Source organism: Phalacrocorax carbo, chromosome 3 (assembly GCF_963921805.1).
Source record: "Phalacrocorax carbo chromosome 3, bPhaCar2.1, whole genome shotgun sequence".
Taxonomy (NCBI): domain Eukaryota; kingdom Metazoa; phylum Chordata; class Aves; order Suliformes; family Phalacrocoracidae; genus Phalacrocorax; species Phalacrocorax carbo.
Genome location: NC_087515.1, coordinates 56,068,170 through 56,084,958, shown reverse-complemented (window position 1 = coordinate 56,084,958; position 16,789 = coordinate 56,068,170). Strand labels below are relative to the sequence as shown.

Genomic DNA, 16,789 nt, shown 5'->3' with positions numbered 1-16,789 from the left:
TACAACCGCTCAGACATAGATTTCTGGTCCCTTTTCCCAAAAGGCTACAGTAGCAACTCTGTTTGAACATAATGCAGAGCAACTGCACGTAGGGGTGTGAGATCCCCATCACATGCACAGAGAGATGGGAAAAGCTGCAAATGGAGCTTGGTTACTCTGCCACTGCCTGACATGCCCCAGAGGTAGAGGGAGTTGTGTACAGGGCTGCCTTTAGAGCAGGGGAGAAAATAAGAAACAACATGTCGATATCTATCTGAGGCTTAGATCTGAAGGATCATTTCCACCTTTTCTGCTACACACAAGACAAAAAAAACTGTTACATACCTTACTATTCAGCAGACTACGGTCAACCAAGAGCAGATGGCAAAGAGAGGGACATATACAGATAGATGTGTACCTGCAGTCGATCACTTACTTTGGATTTCCAGCCCCTGGCTTCTTTCTCCGGAATATGTTGAGGAACGTGTTGGACTTGCAAGGTGCCTTGCCATCCCCGACATGCATACGCACCACATCTGAAGTGGTGAAGGCACTGCGGACATTCCTCTCAGGCTTGGCTATGATGATGTACATCTTAGGAGTGAACATGCACCCCAGCGCCACTGTCACACTCAGGCTCACTGCAAAACAGGTGGTGATGATCTTGTAGTTGCTCCCAAAATAGATGGGCACAAAGGCCAGCCAGATGATACAAGTGGTGTACATGGTGAATGCAATGTACTTGGCCTCATTGAAATTGGCAGGCACATTGCGAGTCTTGAAGGCATAGTACGTGCAGCTCATGATGAGGAGTCCATTGTAGCCCACAGGAGCCACGACGCCTAGGTTGCTGGTGTTGCAGATAAGGTAAACTTCCTTAATGCTGGGGTAGGAAAGGATGGGCATCGGGGGCTCCAGGATGATCAGCGTGATCACCAGTGTCAGCTGCACGCTGATCAAAATGGAGGCAATGACCACTTGGGCCCATGCACTCATGAAACGTGGCTTGCGGGTACAGATCTTCTTTTTGCTGCCTGCCAGGATGCGCGCAATGCGGTTGGTTTTGGTCACAAGGGCAGAATAGCACATGGCAGAGGAGAGACCCACCAGAAGGCGCTGGAGGTAGCAGGATGTCGTGGTGGGTTTAGCTATAAGAGTGAAAGGGCAGACGTAACCCAGAAAGATGCCAGCAAGTATAATGTAGCAGAGCTCCCGGCTGGAGGATTTGACAACAGGGGTGTCCCTGTAGAGCACAAAGATAAGGGTGACAAACATGGTGACCAGGATCCCCAGGCAGGAAAAGACCACAGCCACAATAGACTCTATATTGCTCCACTGGAGGTACTTTACAGGGATGGGTTCACAGCCTGCAGTGTACAGAAAAGAAAGAGAGTGTTAGAAAGGTAGCTGCTTGAAGAAAGAATTTTTTTTCTGGCTCCCAATATAATCTAAACATTAGCTTATGCCTATGTGCCATGGATTCTTAAAACCGTTTTACAAAGGAGTGAATTGCAACATGGAAAAGTTCGGATGAAATATGTTCAAAAAACAGCCATCAGTTTGCTCGTGATGCTACAAAGGGAAATGAGATTTGGACATTTTTTCATAATTTCTCTTGAGATAGCTGCTGACAAGTCCAGCATGTCAAAGGCGGAGCTGGGAACAGAACCGAGACACTCAGCACCATCCCTTCATTTCACCAGGGAAAGCATTGTTACTAATCAAAATGGTTAGCTTTATGACCTCCTCAGACTAACTTATTTTAATCTTTACCAAAATCACTATAACTTGACCTGTTACATTTTTGTGAGGGTGCTTTGATAAGTAATAGAAATTAATTAGAGATCTATGGGCAGAAAACCTGTAATAAACCCAAAGTTGTAATGGAACTACACCCTAGATACTATACCTTCTTTAGTATATTTCTGATTTCTTTTTCTCTTAACATTACCTTATTCTCATTTTGTCAAACCCTCTGTTCATTGTTTTTCCACTCAGCAATGTCATTTATTTCTTATGGAAAAGTCAAACACACAAAATATGCGTGCATTCAAAAAATAACTGGAAAGGCTCTCCTTTTAACTAGTACAGATGTGCAAACATAGGTATCAGTTAAGATGGTACTTAACTGTGCTCTCCCACACTAAGGTTAGATTCTCTAGCTACCTTCCTCGCTGTGCTGAAGATGTAATACCAGCAATAAACATTACACAGAAAATAAAATCCTGTGTAATAGGATGTTACAGTCGTGAAGCTGAGTTATTCATTCCGGCATTTCCTAATTGCTGTTCTTGACTTAATAGTGCCAAAATGCTTTCAACGTGTTTCTGTATCCCAAAGTAAGTATTTATGGCCTCTTCTACTTCTTGTTTCTGTCCCCCTCCAGTTTCCCTTGGACCCAGTTTACCTGCTGTGCCTTCCCCAAACTCTCAAGTATCTTTCCTCCCAGCCCCTCCCAGTCTCAGTTTCCCTTCCAGTTCATTTTTCTCCTAGCGAGTCACCTTTTCACCCAGATGTCTCTGTTATGAACACTGCTGGTCCAGCTTCTAACATCCTGGGCCAGCTGCACATCACTTCTGCCTGTCTGGGTTGTTGGACGCAGCTAAGAGCAGGGAAAAGGCAGCTGTATTAGCAAGCTTGTGAGAAGGGCATCCTTTTCCTCTCAGTTTTGCTGCTAAATCTTAGCGAGGGCTCTGATATTGTGATAAGCAAAAGTCATGCTCAGCCTCTTCCTCCTCAGTGCAGAGTACATCTGCAGAAGCCAACCTCTGTGAGCTAAAGTTTCTGAGGCCCACTACTTTGCTGAATTTATACGCATCTTCCACAGGGTGACACAAAATTGCCAACTGATATCTCCACAAAATGTAAAATCCTTCCTTCCAAATATAGGATAAGTAAGCAGAGGTATGGATCAGGGTTGAACAGGTTTACTGTAACCTCATTTTGAGAAATAGAAGAAGAAAAAATTAGGTTTTGTTGAAATTCAAAAAAAATCAGCCTGAGGCAAAGTCCTGACATGGAAAATTTCTGCTCGAACTTTTAATGTCTGCCAATGTCATACAAACTGAAAGAATGTCTTACAATGCTGTATTCTTTGTCTCTAAGAGTACTGGGCTGACTTAACTACTGTAATGCTGTCTACTTAACTGCAGGTAATGATGTTACAGGTGCCTGTAACATCAAAGCCAATAGAAATTATAGTATGTGCAACTGGAAGGCTTATTTTATAAAGAAACAGAATTCTGTTTTGCTCAAAGTGGTCTGTTCAAGACTTAAATAGCTGAGGAAACCCATCCTTCGAACCAGTATTTTTATAGTGAAATATGAAGGAAAAGCTTTTTATTAGAAGTGGGAGCCTCCAGCCATTGACCACAGCAGTTCTGAGTGGAAGTTGGCTTTGACTGATACAAGACTATGAATCAGAAGCTCCTGCTTATTGATTAATACATACAAAGCTCAGCTATTCTTAAACAAAAAGCCAGTCTGTGGTTCCTGGAAGGGTTAAATTTCAATGTGGGCTTTAAGCTTAGCAACATCAAGCCATGCTCGTATTATTCCATCTTAAATGGTATTTTCAGAGCCTTAGCCCTGATTCAGCATGGTAGTTAAGCCTATTGATTGCTTTAAGCTTATCCTGTGTAAGGTCTTAGAAATCTCTTTTGTTAAATCAGTGTCATTTCTGTGCACCAACAAGCCCCAAGAGCCACATATGCTACAAACATTGCAAAAAGCTGCCTGTACTGCTTATATCAGCAAACAGTTGTTGGTTGTCAGCACCTGTGAAGGTGGGTCATTTCCCAGTTAGGAGAAAGTGGGCTAGGGAACCTTGTTAAGACTGGGGAGGATACTCAGGAAATGGTGTACTTACAGGTTTTAAAAAAATAAAACCAACAGAAAAATTCCCCAAAAAAACCCACAACAACTAACCCAAACCTCAAAAAAATCAGAGAATTAGTGGCAAAATCTTCACAGTTAGAAGTTTCTAGTAAAAAGCTGTTTGGTAGCTTTCATCTACTATTTTCCCAGCACTTTAACCATGAATCATTTCCTAGAGCAGAAGGCTAATTGATTTTTTTTATTTTTAATTATATTCATACTGCCAGGCCGATAAGACAATCCAGGATGTCTTCTGATGTCATTAACACATCCCAGGTAACTGGCGGCCCTAAACCTTTATGATTCATTTCATAATATCTCTATAACACTTCCTGTCCTATCTTGGCTTATTGCTTATTTAAGATGATTTATGTAAACTGGGTTTACTAGCTTGACATTAATTCTTCTATTAGATTCTGATACTATAAAAGATATCTCCTCTTCTTGGCACAAGGCTTTAAGGTACTGGTTTTAGTGACTATTTCCCAGATCAGGTTTTTATCATCTGTGGTGAGAAATCCTTTGCGTCTGCTGACTTCACTTTACTAAACACATATTTAGGGGAAGCAATATAAAAGAAAAATCGTACATTTAAAAAGAAAATTAAAATGTCAGGAATGGATTGCTGAGCAACAGAGACTGATTTTAAATGTAGAGAATGAGCACCTTGAAAAACATATCTTAGGAAATGGGTTAGTATGTGCTTCATTGTTTCTTAAACTGACTAAAGATTTTAAAGCCTCCATCTGTGATGGAAAATGAGACTAAAACGGCATACATGTTTATCATTTAAGATTTAAGGCAAAGGGAAAAACAATCTGAAATGTGAGATGTTAACGTCTGTGTCTAGATGCTATGGTGACTGACAGGGTATGAATACAACACACAAAAGCAAGCTATAAAAACCCATTTGATGGGAGGAATCCTGGCAAGAAAAGAGAATTCCAAATTAAATGCTACCAATGGTGGCTTCCACAAAGTTCAAGATCTAGACTTTATCTACCTCAGTCTCCCTTTTCTAAAGGTTAGGATGGCATCAGCTTCTCTTCACAACTTTGTACTTTGTGCTCCAATTCAAGTAGATGAATTGCAGGGGTTAAAAAAAGAAGTTTTTTTCCTCAGTAAGACAGAATAAAGAAGCTGTGCAGGAGCAGACTGCCATTTTGATGTTCTCTAGGAAACCAGTCAATGGCTATGCTGTCATTTGGCTGATGCTACTGTGATTTTAGAACAGCAGCAGTCCAGTCTCCTTGCTGAGAAGAAACACAAATCAGCAGGTCATCTACGGATTTCATTAAAAGTTAATAGATTGTAACATGCCTCTGAGAATTTTTCCAGCACTGATGCTTTCCTCAACTCCTTTCAGCAGTGCCTGTCATTTTGACATGTCCCCTTTTGAGCTATTTTGGGCAGCTGGTAGCACTGAACCATACTAGCTCAAGTGCACATTGATCTCTCACTATGTTCTTGTTCTGCCTTATTGATTAAAAAGAAGTCCCGGTTTTCTTCCCTGAATAATAGATACAAACACCTCTGCGGACCTCCAAGACTAACAGAACCTGGTTGTCTATGGATATCTGCTTTAAAGTTAGCAGACACTTGTGTCCAGGGAGGTGGAAGTTGAATATGAGCTTTTCCAATGGTCAGGACATTTATGAAGGGTGCTGTGGATTTTCTGGTGTCTAGTAACGCAAGATGCGTTTCTGCAACTGGGGCCCTTACAGAAGGTATTTTTCAAACACTCCACTTCCTACAACCCACTTACAAGGAACTTGAAGGAACTGAATGATCACAGAGATTTCTGTATCCTGACAAATCTCTTTGAATGAGATTCAGTTGCACACCAGAGAGAGAGCGCAGGGCTTGGGGTGGTGGGGTGAGAGATACAGGACATAGACAGATACACACACATCTGGGACATGACTGTAGCTTATTTTCCATAGAAAATGAAGATAGACAATGGATGAAGTTTCTCACTTTATTTTAATTAATGATATATATTTAGCTGGAGAAGTGGCTAGCTTTCCATCTCAAAATAAACCTTCTGAAAGCTCACTTGGCTTCAGTGACTAGCTTAACAGTATCTCTTGGAACTATTTAATTGGAGTTTAAATATTTCATCTGTGTTAAATGCCACAGCAACATCTGGTTGCCAGCCAGTCATATTAAAAGACAAAGATGTGATAAGTTGCACATTTGTTCTTCAGCTAGGTAGTTAGATTGTTTCTCTGACTAGGAATGATGCCCTGCTGAATACTGGAAGCCAAGATTTGCAGATGTGGCATGGGGTGCCAGTAGTCTTTTACAGTGATACAAAGGTCAGACCCCAAGGTCAAAGTAGTGCTTCTTAGTGCTTTAAATCTATTTTCTTGGGGTAATGGTTACTGCAAAGCCCAGAGCAGGTGTGGAGGTTGACCTTGATAGGTACAAAATAACAGAAAGATGCCACAGCACACAACTCATCCAAAGCATATACACAGGGGAGACCAATTCTAGCTGCTTCCCTTTGTTCTGCCAGCCTTTCTTGTGATTTTGCTGATGTTCCTCTTGCTGGTGGGTGCAGTGAGAATGATCTTTATAGCAAACAAAGGTCTGGTAGTCAGCCACTGAATGGCCTGAAATCCCAGATAAAGCATAGAATCATAGAATCATTAACAATGGAAAAGACCTTTAAGATCATCAAATCCAACTGTCAACCCAACACCACCATGGCTCCTAAACCATATCCTGAAGTGCCACGTCTGCACATTTTTTGAACACCTCCAGGGATGGTGACTCCACCACCTCTCTGGGCAGCCTGTTCCGATGCCTGACCACTCTCTCAGTGAAGTTTCCCTAATATCCAATCTAAACCTCCCCTGATGCAACTTGAGGCCATTTCCTCTCATCCTATTGCTAGTAACTTGGGAGAAGAGACCAATGCCCACCTCACTACAACCTCCTTTCAGGTAGCCACACGGTCACCCCTCAGCCTCCTTTTCTCCAGGCTAAAAATCCAGAGTTTCCTCAGCTGTTCATCATAAGACCTGCTCTCCAGACCATTCACCAGCTTCTTTGCCCTTCTCTGGACACGCTTCAGCACCTCAATGTCTTTCTTGTACTGAGTGGCCCAAAACTGAACACAGTACTCTAGGTGCGGCCTCATCAGTGCCAAGTACAGGGGCACGATCACCCCCCTGCTCCTGCTGGCCACACTATTTCTGATACAAGCCAGGATGCTGTGGGCCTTCTTGGCCACCTGGGCACACTGCTGGCTCATGTTCAACTGTCACCCCCAGGTTCTTCTCCACCAGGCTGCTTTCCAGCCACTCTTCCCCAAGCCTGTATTGTTGTATTACTAATTGCATGGGAGAACCATGCATCAGGAAGAATATTAAATCAACCTGACAAGGATGCACTGAGTTCTTGTGATAATCACTGCTAAAATTGCAGCAAAGGCTGCTAAGTTCATAAGTAGACTTAACAGCTTTATTGATGCTCATGCTAACTGAAGGAGAGGAACAGGCAGACTATGCCATTCTCGGTAGAAATTTTGCCATCTTTATTGTCACTGCTGTTGAGCTGAGCCAAAAGATACAGCACCTTTCACTCACCCTAAACTGCACTGGGATGTGTGTTTAAGTATGTACCTTTAATATCTCTGCATGCTGCCACCTTACTCTCCACCACACACCATTCTCCTTGTGCACTGTAAAACTGGAATGTGTTTGGAGGGACACATCCCTACCTGTCAGGTCAGTATTCGGCCACCAGCCAAGCTCACAGGCTTTACATGTGAATTCATCCTGAACGAATTCATTCTCCTTGCAAGCAGTGCAAATCCAGCAGCAGCTCACTTCCCCTTTCCTGATCACCTGTAATACAAAATACATCCTCAGCTATGACCTTCTATGAGACAACACAGAAGCCCTCCCAGCAAACAGATACCACATGCACTGTTTAAAATATGACAGGTTTCCTGTGTACAGCACGTTTCAAACAACTAGAAAACATTAATCCTGATTCTGTATCTACCCCTGAGTATTAAAACTTATGCTTAGGAGTTCAAGGATAATCTCTGGGGACAATTCTATTTTGTTTTGGGAGGAGCAGTTCTGAGTTAAAAGTGCAAAACCATTTTCCCTTTGGTACAGAGCCATGCTGAGTGCTATATTTTCAATCAAACTTGAGAAGATGTTTAATCTGAGGGATGGTTCAGGTCAGGACAAGTAGCTCAGCCCACGCTTAATATCTGTTGTATAGTAAAAAGCAGTAAACAAAGTCAAAGGTTAGAACAAAGAGTGATTCATGCCTATACATATACATTAACCTATATTCATGCATATACATATATATGCATATATATATGCATATACATATGTGCATACATATAAATATACACACAAGCACATGCACATATGCATAAATTCCAGTACATAGAAGTCTCTTTGGGGCTCATTACACTTGTGTAAATAGAAATTCAAATAAGAGCAAATTAAAAAATATACTGCTAGAAAGATGTAAAGGATCCTAGTAGAATATAAAACCAATATGACGAAGAGCATGCTTCAGAATAGCCCTTTTGGAGACAAATGTCCCTGAAAGCTGTATCTTTCTCTGCTGTGAAGGCTGCTAAATGTAATGATCCAATGTTGAAAAGATGGTTCCCTCATCTTGACTCCTAGTTTCATTATGCCAAGGCTGAAAGAAGGATTAAGGATATCTCCAGCTCATGCAGCTCCAACAAAGAGTCTGACTCTGTTTGCCAGAAAGGGGGAATCCAGCTTTCTCTCCAGGATCTTCCTATCCATCTATATGCAGAGCTAAGTGCAGCAGTGAAATACAAAATGTTTGTTTTATTGAATGCGGGCTTTGTGGGTTTTTTTTGTTAACATTTCCTCCTGCAGTCCGTGGAGAGAGTCCAATAGATTTCAATGGGAGCTGAAGCTGGCATTTTGTATGCATGGTGTTTACATATACACATATACACAAACTGCACAATCTCAAAAACAGGGAAAAGATGTTTTGGAGGGTAGTAAATACCAATAATGTTTCCCCACCAAGACTGTTGGAGTATGTCACTACGCCTTTGCCAAATCATCAATCACTTATTGCTTAGCACAGCAATATAGAATTAAAAAGCTGCAAATGTGCTTATTAAATGAAATTAGAAAGGAAGGTCTGCTCTAAGGTGATTTTCCTGAATGGGCTTCTTGCCATTTTAAACTTACTGCATCCATATGATTCTGATAGTGGTGGAACATATCTTTAAGTTATCCAGACATGGCAGGTGGCAAATTATTTGTAGCTTGTTACAAGTGCTACTGTTTGGTAAACACAGAGTGATTTCATTTGTGTTTCCATACCTCCTGTTGTGAACATGAGATACAAATAGACTTTTTTTTTTTTTCCTTTTTCTTGCAGGTGTTATTGCTGGAACAACACACTGGATTCCCATGGGTCACGTCATTTTCAGGAGCAGCCCCCAAGTGAATCACAGCCACTGAATGTTGTAGGTAATGACTAAGTGAAAATCTTGTTCTTTCTCGCATAAGGTGAAATTCACACTAGAAGATTCTGCGTCACTGCAAAGGGCAATTTTAGAAAGCATGGGCCTGCATATGGGATTGTAAGAGTAAGATGTCAGTCTAGGAGTCTTTCTATACTTTTGGCTTTCCTGAAGAAAAGGAAGTCCTATGCCTTGGCTTGAAAGAAGCTTGCCTGAGTTTAGGGAAAAAACACCGACTGGTTATTCACATTTCTATAGCAGAAAGTGTCTAAGGCACACCTTAATCTGGCCCTTCAAGCAAGGCTCGCTGCACACTGATCGGACCATTCCACTCTTATTCATCTGAATCCTGTAGTCATCAATGTTGAGGACACCCTCATGCCAGGTCCCAATGAGGACATAGTCATAGCGGTTGGGTTCTATGTACTGCAGATTCATGATGTCATACCTGCAAGGGAAAAAAGACAAATCAGTATATAAAAATTTGCCTTGCCCTTCTCCTTTGGCCTCTTCCAATATTCATGTGATCCCTTAACAGTGTTTCATGGAAACACCAACTACTGTAGGATTTGCAGCAGAATCAAGGGACATGACAGCTCTGATTGATGGCCACACAATTGCCGATGGCCTGCCCTGCTTATATAAAACTGTGGGTAAAAAGATGTGTGCCCGGAAAGAGCTGCATATCAAAGACGGCAAGCTCTGCTAAAGATGCACATGTAGCACTGTCTGGATGGTGTGTTTTTCAGCCATTTTTCAAGATATCTTTAACAGTCACTTGGTGCTGACATACAGGTTGTTTTCAGTATAGGCCCTGCTGGGAGGTCTAAAGTAATCAACAGAAATGTTCAAACTAACTGAACTAGTATGCCATAAGTTAACTGTAAGCACTAGTTCAACTCTTTATATTACCCAGCCCAGTGAGACTGTCAGGAAAAGGTAGCAGCTCAGGCACAAAATTTACTTCCTTCCCCTAGGCAAGTAGGAGAGAACCTCCCAAGGCTAATGTAAAGGAAGCATAAAACACTGCTACAATAAACACCCATTTTCCCTGTCTCCATCATTGCCTTCCATGTGTTGGACTTGATGTGTGCACATCCTTACTGCTAATTATTCTGTTCCTTCTTTAATCTACAGAATATGGCTTGTGCAAAGCAGTGATTAACTGTGGTGAATTCTTAACAGGAAATAAGCAAGAATGGGAGAAAGAATATTGGAGAGTGCATAGAGGAAGAACCACAAAAGAAGCTGGACCTACAGCCTGGCCTCTTAAGATGAGAAGGGAGAGGGCTTTGTTTAAAAAAGGGCAAGAGAAAGAGGGCTGAGAACTGGAAATCAGCACTGGAGCTGAAAATCACAAGGCACCTCCTCTTTTCCAAGCCTGGGAGTTACTCCCTTGTTTTTCTTTACTGGATTGTCTGTCTCTGGGGAAAAAAATCTTTTGTGTATAATGAGTGTTGTTAATCTGCATGTGCTTTATGAATGAAAGGTAAGCAAAATATGAGCCATAAAACTTGGATGCTTAGTTGTGGGTGAAGAGACGTATTCATTTCTTTTCTTTTCTGATGTTCAAACATGCAAAATTTCAACTCTCTCACTCTTCACAGAGGAAAGAGGTGCTAGAATTACTCTCTAGATGTCTGCTTTTCTTAATTGAGTCTTTGGGATCTTTCTAGTTAAAGATGATTTAAAGATATGCATATTTACATCTGTAGTTAGACCTTGGTCTTGCAAATATGCATGCTCAGATGATGTCAGTGCCGCTGCAGAGCTCCACTGAATCACATGGGAAAATAGACACTTGCCACTGAGTTCAATGGAGCTCCAAGCAGGAGGCAGCTCCACTGCTTGGCAATCAGCTACTACTTGAGGAATTGCTTAGAAAAGGGGTAAAATTCAAATTCACTAGGAAACGATTCCTTCTCATATCCCACTTCTTGTAAAAGGAACAGCAGAAAAAAAGGAATGCTGTTTTCACAGTTGTGAATAATCGAGATAGCAAGAAGCAGTAAGAGCCTGGCACTTGATAATGTAGAGTCAACAGACAGGAATAAAGTTGAGCAGGAATGTACACGTCTTCTCCTAGCAAGAAGAACCTACTTGGATTTTAGTGTGACCTTGTATTAGACTGATACAAAATCAATTACTCTGGGCTGAAAATTTATTCAGGAAGGGGAATAAAAGATTACTAAAACTTCACATTCCTTTAATGAAATTTTTGAACCTGCAGAGATTGTTTTCATTTTTGCAAAAATATATTGCAAGGCGCAGAGTGGCATTAATGCAGTATCAATCAAGAATTGGCAATTTCAGGGATATGATTTTAGGTTGAAAGCCATTCTTATGTTTTCTTATAATACTGTTCCCTTTTCTATCAGTTATCTGTCACAGAATCAAGTATGCAGACTAAAAGCTCTTACACGGTCTTGCATATGACAAGTTGTAGTACAATGTTTGCTGATTTGATATGCAGCTTGAATTTTAAGTGGAGAAAAGTGGTCTAACAACTACACTTGGTATATGGAGACATGCATAAGTTCTTTATCCTTTTCTTCTTTTCCTTAATGGAAAATTTTTGGTTCGAGTAAGGACGAGTTCAGTGCTGGAATACCTTCCCCCAACCCTGCACTCATACATGTACAGATTTAACAGTTTTGGGTGGTGTCCAAGCTAAAAAATAGTTTTCCAGAAGGCAAGAGTTGTGAAGCTCTAAGAGAGAAAGGACCATAGAGGCAGCTGTATTTCACACACATATAGCAGCCTTTACAGAAAGTCATGAAAACATTCTGCACATAAGAAAATGAATCTTTTAATGTAAGGGCAAGTTGTCTGGTATAGTGCGAAATCACGTGACCAAATAGGTGGTGTCATATGAATAAGTTATTTGTGAGGTGAGACAGACCATGAGACAGCTGGTCACAGGCACACTCTTACTCTGGTTAGTCTGAGATGGCTGAAGTTACCTTTCCCATTATACTAGGCTGGCAGTGAGGTCTGTTATCCTGAAAGGCAGAATGGAAAACAGCAGTGGTGAACAATGCTGGGATGTAACTGGCCAAAACCACCACCCGTGGAGCCAAACTCCAAAACAACCACTTATGTTTTGAGACACATTCCTTTACATACCATCTAAGTTTGAAGTAATTGCATTATGCATTTGATAATTTACTCAAAGCGTTGGAGTTGATAGAGTTGCCATACCTGAAGCCACAACAGCTACTGGGAATTTTGAACTAGATAGAGTTATATGGGTCTATGTCCGAGTAAGGACATAGGGTAAACAAACAACATTTCTGTTAGCGTGTGAACCTTAGCTTTTCTCCACAAATCAGGGGTGCAGTGTAGGGGCTGGAAGTTCTCCTGACAGTTGCCACATAGCGTTTTGTGGTCAAAGGCCTATGCAAATTGTTTGTCCTAGAAAGGTAATTTTTTTCATACCCACCATAAGCTAAAATCAGGCAGGTACCCTAGAATGGACAAGAGCTCAAAATGGGTCTGTCCCCTGCTCCTTGCATAGGCGCAGAGAAGGATGTGGTGTTGACAACTGAATCCCTCACATCTTCTCCAGACATTTCTGGGAATTTGAGTGATATGATTACTATTGAGAAAGGAAATGGGAGGTACTCAAGGTAAGTAAAAAGTTCAGCAATTTTACAAGCGTGTTCTTCATGACAGTATAGCAAGCACATAAAGCTGTTGATTTTCCAGAGCTACATCCACATCAGTCAGGCAGTGCAGTTAGTTAAGGGACTGCATTTGTGCCCTTCTGATAAAGCTCTGCTTCGCATTTCTGCATAAAAGCTCTTTAAGGAAAAGATTCTGCTCAGAAGAAATAAACCTTTGAAAAAGTGCTTCATGTTTTCTAATCTCATTTTGATAAAAGCTTGAAACCATGAATTGAGCCTGAGATAGAAAAAGAGCTATATCTAAACAAATTGTTAAGGTTTCACAAAGCTGTAAGGGGTTCAAAAGATGAAATTATGTGAGTGTAAGGAAAACATAACTACAGGCATCTCTCCCTGCTTTACCCATGATGATTGTAACTAGGAGCTTGTGAGTCAATTGCTCAAAGGACCTCACAGATTTTGAAAATAAAGTATGAGGAAGGTTGCTGCCTTCTAAGAAGGAATATTTATTTATTCCGTCTTGTGAAGTTAATTTGTTCACATGATATGGTGGCATAATATCAAAAATTTTTTACATATTTGTGTGACGTTTTTGCACTGCCATAGAATTGCTAAAAATCTCAGAAATTTCAGAGCTGTCTCTCTTTGCTGTATTTAAGTGTTTTATGTGGTGTTTATCTTTTCCTTTTGCTGAGGTACAAAAGTTCCTTTGGGTATTGATACAGTGGTATTGTACGTTCACGCATTCACAAAGAGCCTTTCTGCGTGGAGCTGTGGAAACACCAGGGATAATCTGGAGCTAAATACAATCCTGCATGGGCATAAACTACTGCTGGCATACGAAGATCTGTCAGACTGTACAGATCACATTTCACATACACATCACCATTCTCTGATATGATATTGCCCATGTCATAAATGACAGACTGATACAAGGATTACAGCATGAATAACAAAAAGGCAAATTGAACTTTCTTGCCCAAATGGCTAACTCCAGCTGTGAAAATATAAATGACGAACAACCAAAAAGCCCTATCTAAAATAACCCATCAAATTCTAAATAGGGCAGGGAATCAAGAGAAATGAACCTTGCTATAGACCAAAATGATGGATGGAACAAATTCTATCATCCTGACCTACTCAGAGAAATATCCTGATATAAACCCTCCTATGCTTTGAATTCAGGAACTATTCATTCTAATTCTATGCTAGGTACTGATGACAGTTGCTGAAATGCTCTCAGGTGACAAGACAATAAATAAGATTTGGGCTAAAATTGGAAAATTACACTGAAACATCAAGCCAAGTAACTAGCAGGCAGACCATGCAGCATATGCAAAGCTGGAGTAATGCTTTTATGGAGACAAATAGTGTGTAATAAACTTAAAGCTACACTAAGCAGCAATTTCTCTGTATTATCTAAATGATATGTACAAAGATTTGATTTATGAATTTCTGCCAATAAGTGTGTGTAAGGGAATTTCTTGCCCCCCTACTTTCAAAGTCTGACCTAGCTCATCTGTATATTTGACTGAAAAAATCTAAACTATGCGGAGCTCAATGAGAAGACAAAAGTAACCAGCTTTTTCAGTCTATTTAAATGTAACAAGCTGCTTAAACATATAAAGTGTTAAATATATAACAAGCAATGCAAATAGCAAATGGTAAAATAGTTGGTCAGTTTTGCTAATGAAGGCTGGTAATGAAATAAGAGTTCCTTTAAGGCCACTGTGTCTTACAAATAGTCTTTGAAAGCATACGCCAGACTGCAAACTCTTGTTTATTCCAGAGCACTCTCTTTGTGCAGTGTTGGCACTCAGATGCATTTATGCAATAAGCCCAAAGATGGAGTGAGAGAGTCTTTTATAACACTTTAATAACACAGTAGGAAAACTAACTTCAGTGAAGCAACCCCTGAGTAGATTTCAGTTAATAATGGATTGTGTACTTCAGCAGCTGAATTAAACTTATTGATATATATATATATATATATATATAAAAACCAACTCAAAAATAAAACCATCTGAGAGCTGTCTCACTTAAAATAGTTGGACAGAGCCCACAGAACTAAATGGAGAGGGAAAGCTTTCTGTCAGCTGGCTCCCATCGGAGAAAAAATGGTGACATCCAAGTCCACAAAGTTGCTGTCTCACCCATTGCTCGGGTACATACTGTGTCTGTTAGGGAGGGGTAGACAGCAGAAGCTACCACAGCTAGAATGTACCAGACCACAAATGAGTGAAACACAGTACCTTCTGGCAAAAAAAAAAAATTATTTGTCCTGCTGTATTTGGTCCTGTCTTTAAACTCTGGGACAACCAATCTTATCTAGAGTGAAACAGGTTAAGAAGAGCACACAGGATTTCACCAAGCAGAACTAAATAGTCTCTGGCAAGGATACTGCGTTACATCCTGGGGGCACTTGGAGCAGCAGAGATCCGTTTGGAAAAAAGATGCTCTACATCACTGCTTTCAAAACCTTAGCAAGCAAATGCTTCATTAATTTCCAAGCAATTGTATTGGGCTTTATACCTATTAAAACCCTGGGGCTGAGCCCCAGCAGTAGCTCATACACAAGAAGTCTGTGAGATAGAAGGTCTGTGCTCTCCTGAAACACTAGAAATGTTGCAGGCTGTACTGTAGTTCCTGTCTCAGTTTGAGCTGTAGCTATCAATATATCATGTGTTACCAGTGTTATTCCCGGCTATTGGTAAGACTGATCCAGATAACTCCATTTCTGTCTCAGTATGCGTGCTGTGTGTTTCAGCAAAACAGCCATAGAACTCTCCATCACCAAACCCAGCAACATTCCTCCTTCCCACATCTGGTTTAGTTGAGCTGAAATATCTCTTTACCTTCCAGGGGCATCTCCCTTTTCATCAAACCAAACTTCTTCTCCAGAAACACCGATGAATGAGGATTTGAGGAGGAACTCCAGGAGCTTGCTGCCATCAATTGGCTTCATAGCATCACACAGCCCAACGTGTCCAGGGCAAAGGGAATGATGCATATTTTGGAGCCCATGAGCCATAGCGTATATAGCATTGATGACAAATCCCATTTTACTGTCCTGCACATAGTTTTCTTCTAGGCTTTCATTGCCTAAAATAGTAAATAAAAAGTGTTGTTATAAACAAAGGTGAAATAAGATGAACATATGAAAAAGCAGTGAGAGTTAAAAAGGAATTTTCTTATTTCTGTTATAAAGATTTAGAAGCATAAATGAAGTGACAGCCAGGGATTTTAGTTAATTAAATAAAAAAGACCAAACCACTTTTTTTTTTTCCAGAAATCTTTAATTCATTTTAAGTGCAATGCCTCATGAGAAAGCACCAGTTTAATCAAATTGTCAGCTTTAATTTGTTCTTTTTGGAATTTTTGCTTGTCATTCCCCAATGTTATTTATGCAAGAAGGGTTAAACAGCCCAGCATCAGAATGATGCATTTCAGCTAGAAAAATATTTTAAAGCAACTTGCTTGTACATTTGACTTCTAGTCACACTTGAAGAATTTTTTTTAAGTAAGTTTCATGTTTTTGAGGGCCAAGATAGCAATGTCCCTTTCAGTGTTAATAAGCAAACAACCTAAATCCCCATACCTTCTCAAGTTTTCAGAAGTCATAATTTTAGCTAAAAGTAGTAGTAGGTATGCTAGGTAGGGGTTGCTACAGAGAGCCCAAGTTCATAGACTAAAGGATTTTATGTAACTGCAGCTTAGAAAATCCTGTATGAGCAGACATTGACGTTTCTGTCCATTGAGCAGAAATAATGTGGCAGTGAAGGTTTTCCCCACATGTAGGTTTTAGCTCTGATCTGCTGAT

The 16,789-nt window shown here is 40.5% G+C and overlaps 1 protein-coding gene across 2 annotated transcripts in view; it reads right to left on the bottom strand.

Moving 5' to 3' along the window:
- GRM1 (glutamate metabotropic receptor 1) overlaps window positions 1-16,789 on the bottom strand; it is a 195,573-nt gene that overhangs the window by 31,195 nt on the left and 147,589 nt on the right. For both annotated transcript variants that reach the window (XM_064446990.1, XM_064446991.1), the window contains exons 4-7: window positions 15,825-16,071; window positions 9,623-9,791; window positions 7,583-7,709; window positions 416-1,346 (exon numbers count right to left, since the gene is read on the bottom strand). In XM_064446990.1, coding sequence (XP_064303060.1) covers window positions 416-1,346; window positions 7,583-7,709; window positions 9,623-9,791; window positions 15,825-16,071 — 1,474 coding nt within the window. The remainder of the gene's footprint in view (window positions 1-415; window positions 1,347-7,582; window positions 7,710-9,622; window positions 9,792-15,824; window positions 16,072-16,789) is intronic.